The sequence below is a fragment of the Palaemon carinicauda genome, chromosome 1 (assembly GCF_036898095.1).
Source record: "Palaemon carinicauda isolate YSFRI2023 chromosome 1, ASM3689809v2, whole genome shotgun sequence".
In the NCBI taxonomy this organism is placed as follows: Eukaryota; Metazoa; Arthropoda; class Malacostraca; order Decapoda; family Palaemonidae; genus Palaemon; species Palaemon carinicauda.
The window spans coordinates 140075527-140080526 of NC_090725.1; the positions used below are offsets into that span (position 1 = coordinate 140075527).

At 39.6% G+C, this 5000-nt stretch overlaps 1 protein-coding gene across 1 annotated transcript; it reads left to right on the plus strand.

Moving 5' to 3' along the window:
- Positions 1 to 792: 792 nt before the first annotated feature.
- LOC137615239 (uncharacterized) lies at positions 793 to 1095 on the plus strand. The gene has a single exon (XM_068344984.1). The coding sequence runs from the start codon at positions 793 to 795 to the stop codon at positions 1093 to 1095; it is 303 nt and encodes a 100-aa protein (XP_068201085.1).
- Positions 1096 to 5000: the final 3905 nt, after the last annotated feature.

Consider the following 5000-nt stretch of genomic DNA (forward strand, 5'->3'; position numbering starts at 1 on the left):
GGCTCAGAAGCAGGTGCAGTGACGGTCAGCGACATAGACGATGATGATGTGAGGTCCACAGGTTCCCACAGCCAAGCATCTATGAGTACCTGGAAGGACAAGGGCAAGAGGAAGCGGTCCACCCCAACCCCACTTGACACCACACACAGCAACACCTGTGTGTCCGAGAAGGACTTCAGTATGATATTGAAGAATGTGAGAATCCATTGTTTTTGACTTCTGTTGCATTAAAATACTGTACTAAATTGTTACAATGTTTGTATAATATATATATAATATATATTATATAATATATATTATATAATATATATATAATATATATATATAATTTATTTTTATAATATTTTTTATGTTTCAGCTTATGTCGAAAGCAGATTCCATGGCGACCCCCTCGTTCAGCGCCCAGCACAAGATTGTGCACGATTTTGCGTGCCTGCTGGAAGGCTACATGCGTGCCATCCCAGAAGACCAATGGCACGAGTTCCAGATCGAGTGCCTCAACCTTGTACACCGCTACAGGAGCGGCGTCAGGTCTTCCAGCAGCCACAGCAACAACCAGTCGTGACCTGGGCAGGCCCACAGCAACAGAAACCTTGGCAGCCCCCACAGCAACAGCAACCTTGGCAGCCCCCTCAGCAGCAGCAACTCTGGCATCCACCTCAACCAGCACCCTCGCAGGCACAGCCAGAGCAGCAGCAGCATCGTCCAGCCAGTCATAACTGGATGCCGCCCCAGTCACCACAGTATTCAGGCCATTCTTCCTGGCCCCGTACCACGGAGTGGCAACCAGGGATGCCAACTCCACCGTCAGCCACCCCTGTCCAGGTGACTTCACCATCTACCTCATTACCGTCACTCACCCTTGTCTTGGCTCCTTCACCAACACCTTCATTGTCGTCGCTGTCTTCGACATTCAAGACACCTTTGACACCACTCAGCTTCCCTGTCCTGACCCCAGGGACCCTCGACAGTAACCTAGATGACACCATGTCACCCTCACCCCTCTACACGTCCAAGGAACTGAACACCCCACCAGTCAGCGAGTCATCCCCACGCAGTACCAAAACCACCAAGGACAAGGACATTAAGCCATGAGACACACTTGTAAATATTTGTAAATAAATGGACTATGATACTTGTACATATATGTTGTTTTAATGTAAATAAAATATTTATTTATTTCAAAACACTTATTTTTGTCTATTACCTTAATATACAAAGAAAGAAACTGGAAACTTAAAAATAATAAAAGGAAAGAAAAATAAACCCAAAACTTTTTGATGTTAGCTGTTTTAAAGTAAATAAAATGATTTCTTATTTCAAATATTTCTATAACGTTAAAATGAAGAGAAAAAAGAGGAAACGAAAAAAAATAAATAAAAAGGAAAGAAAAATAAACCTAAGAAATTTTAATGTTTGCTGTTTTAATGTGAAAATAAAATTTCTTATTTCAAAATAATTCTATAACTTTAAAATGAAGAGAAAAAAAATGGAAACAAAAAAATAAATGAAAAAGAAAGAAAAATAAACCTAAGAAATTTTTTGTTTGCTGTTTTAATGTGAAAATTAAATAATTTCATATTTCAAAATATTTCTATTACTTTAAAATGAAGAGAAAAAAAATGGAAAAAAAATGAAAAGGAAAGAAAAATAAACCCCAAGATATTTTTATGTTTGCTGTTTTAATGTAAAAAATAAAATGATCTCTTATTTCATCCACACAATTCTTTTTCTCTATTACCAATCAAGAGCCAAATTTTTTTTTTTAAATAAAAAGGAAAGAAAAATAAACCCAAGAAATTTTTATGTTTGCTGTTTTGATGTAAATATAAAATGATGTCTTATTTCATCAACACACTTATTCTCCTCTATTACCTTAAAATCAAGAGCCAAAAAAATTATTTCTGTTTGCTGTTTTAGTGTAAAAATAAAATGATTTCTTATTTCAACACACTTAGTTTTCTCTATTACCTTAAAATCAAGAGCCTAAAAACTTTTCATGTTTGCTGTTTTAATGTAAATAAAAATGCTTTCTTATTTCAAAGCAAATGAAATAAAAAAAACTCAATAAACAGGAAAGAAAAATAAACCAAAAAATAAAGGGACAAAAAAATACCACCAAGGATGAGATGAGACACTTCTAAATAATTGGAATGTAATACTTGTACATATTTGATGTCCGCTGTTTATATGTAAATCAAAGGCTTTCTTATTAAAAAAAAAAAATAAAGGCCAACAAAAAATACAAACGAAAAAGATACGTTTCTTTTATTAACAAAATGGAACAACTATGCAGCTCATGGAGGTACTACAATTTTTTCTTGCCAAGGGACAGCACCAGCAGGGGACATGTAGTAATGTGAAAGGTAGTCTCGCTGATCCTTTGCATCCTTCTGGATATGATGGCCGGTTAGAGGCATCAGCCCCTGCAGGTATTGCTCATTCCTCCATCCACCAGGGATCAGAGCATGTGTGTCCAGATCTTCGAAGTCCACTTCTGACAAAGCACCTGGGTATTTGATGAAGACGAGGTTGTGCAGGACACAGGCACACATGGTGATCAGGTTGATGGTGTCGGGGTTCTGCTGCATCGTCGTCAAGAAGCAACGGAACCTTTGACTTAAAATTCCAAAGGCATTCTCCACGACACGTCGGGCACGAGACAACCTGTAGCTATATATGCGTTCTCGTAGGACTTGTGACCGATGGGAGAATGGTTTCATCATCCAGGTTCGGAGAGCAAAGGCGTCATCCCCTACGAAGTGATAGGGCACTGGGTGGTCATCATTAGGAAGTGGTTCTGGTTGAGGCACTCCAGCTCTGTTGTCTTCTATAGCATCATGCATAGAACAGTTGCTCCATGTTCCTCCATCCGACGCACCACCCTCTGCCCCAACATCCACATAGAGGAACTTGTAGGAAGCATCTGCCACTGCCATCAGTACAATGCTGTGGAAGCCCTTGTAATTGTAGCAGTAAGAGCCAGCATTGCGTGGCTTCTTTATGGCGATGTGCTCTCCGTCCACAGCCCCCAGACAGTTGTGGTAATTCCATCTGGAGCTGAACTTGGCAGCAACTTCCTTCCAGGCCTCTTCAGTTTTGGGGCAGCGCAGCACTTCGTTCTTGTAGGCCGCGATGATGGCTTTACACACCTCGGGTATGAACTTGCAGATGGTACTTGCATCAACCCTGAAGCTGTACTGCAGACTTTGATCCGAATTTCCAATGGCTAAAAAGCGGAGGGTGACAGCAATCTTAAGTCCAACTTGAAGCGGTTCCCTCATGAAGGTGGACTGCTTCAGGAGGTGGGGGGTTAACTTCTCAACCATCTCTTGAAACAGGTCAGGTGTGATTCTGAGGTAATTTTTGTAGCCCCTTGGATCTTTCTTGTGGAGTTCAGTCAATAGACTGTCATACTGTCCAAACTCGTGCCTTCTGGTTAACCATTCAGTGACCCACACTTTCCTTTGTATCTTTCTTCAAGGTGGAGTTGCCTTTTGTTTCTCTTTTTCCTCTGCCAGCCTCTTCTGCTCTCCAACAAAGGCTAGAGTAGCTGCCAGGTATAGGAATCTTCTCCTCTTTGCAATGGTGTCTCTGACAGTAAGCATTGTTGTCTCTTCCGAAGCCAATCCAAGAATGGCGTGGCCAAGTTGTGAACTGGCGTGAACGATGCGTGACAATACGGAAAGATGCGTGAACGTGTCGTGAACTTGTCGTGAACTAGTCGTGCCAATTCATGCCATGTCGTGAACGTGTCGTGAACTTGTTGTGAACGTGTCGTGAACTTGTAGTGAACAGTGCGGGAACCTCCCAGTGCGTGCCACAAAAGTGGCATGCACTGGTACGCATTTTGCGTGCCAATGCGGCCAATGCGTGCCAGAAATTCGTGCAAGTGTCAGGGTACTCATTGTTTATAAGGACAAGATTTTACAATACATCCAATCTTTCTAAAGCTATAGTAATTAGAAAAATTTTGAGTCATCCTACCTAGATCGTTTTCCCGGTAAGAATGAATTTCCAAAACTGACTAGTGAGAAAAGATAAAACTACTAAGATAATAGAACCATAATTCTAATATAGACTGTATGTAGTCGTGTATTTGCAGTCAAACATTTCTATTTCTTACACTAATGCAAGAATGCTGATAAACTCTAGATTCATTTTGATCAATTATATTGTGCGTACATTCCTTACGGATCAAGTCAAAAGGCCATACTTATAGTTTTTGCATTGTGGAATACCTACGTTTATGTTGTATAAGGGACCAGAGTAACAAAAAAGATATCTGAAGCTTAGGTAGACAAGGACAGTAGATGGGAAAGGACAGAGATACACAGATAAACATGAAGCCATGACATTAATGAAAAATATAAACTTCAACATGAACTGAAGAGCGCCACTAAGCCGTGCATTGTAAGTACGAATGTTCCTGATTTGCACAGAGATCAAAATCCTCTCATAACAGACAGTGTTACATTAAAACCTGAGATGTTCGAACAGGAATATGAGGTACTTATCTTTTATCATCTGAATTGCTGTTCCCATTTCTGAAACGATACTGTATTCCTTGCTCTAAGTTAGGGATTCAATTAAAAGCTCTCCATCCCATCAATAACTTTCTCTTGACTTCAATTACACTTCATAGGCAGGTCTCTTTGCATAATAAATTGTACATTGTTCTTGATCACCGATTAACTGTTTAATCCTGTCCTATCTTTTGTTGTGTTTAAAGTTTAACGTCTTTTCTCTCAAATGTTCTATTTTTTGGTTCCTCGGTTACTGTTTTATTCAGCTTAGCGTCGCTTGTATCGGACCAAAACAAAAACAGTTTTCTTCAAAATAATATAGCATTAAATGTTTGCTCGCGTAATATTCTAAGATCTATCTAATTCTAACTACCTGGTTATTCTATTTAAGAAGAGAAGCCGCCAACATCAAACCTATCGTCTCCTTTTTATAATTTAGCTTTTTTTAAGAATTCGTTGCTCTGTGTATACGTA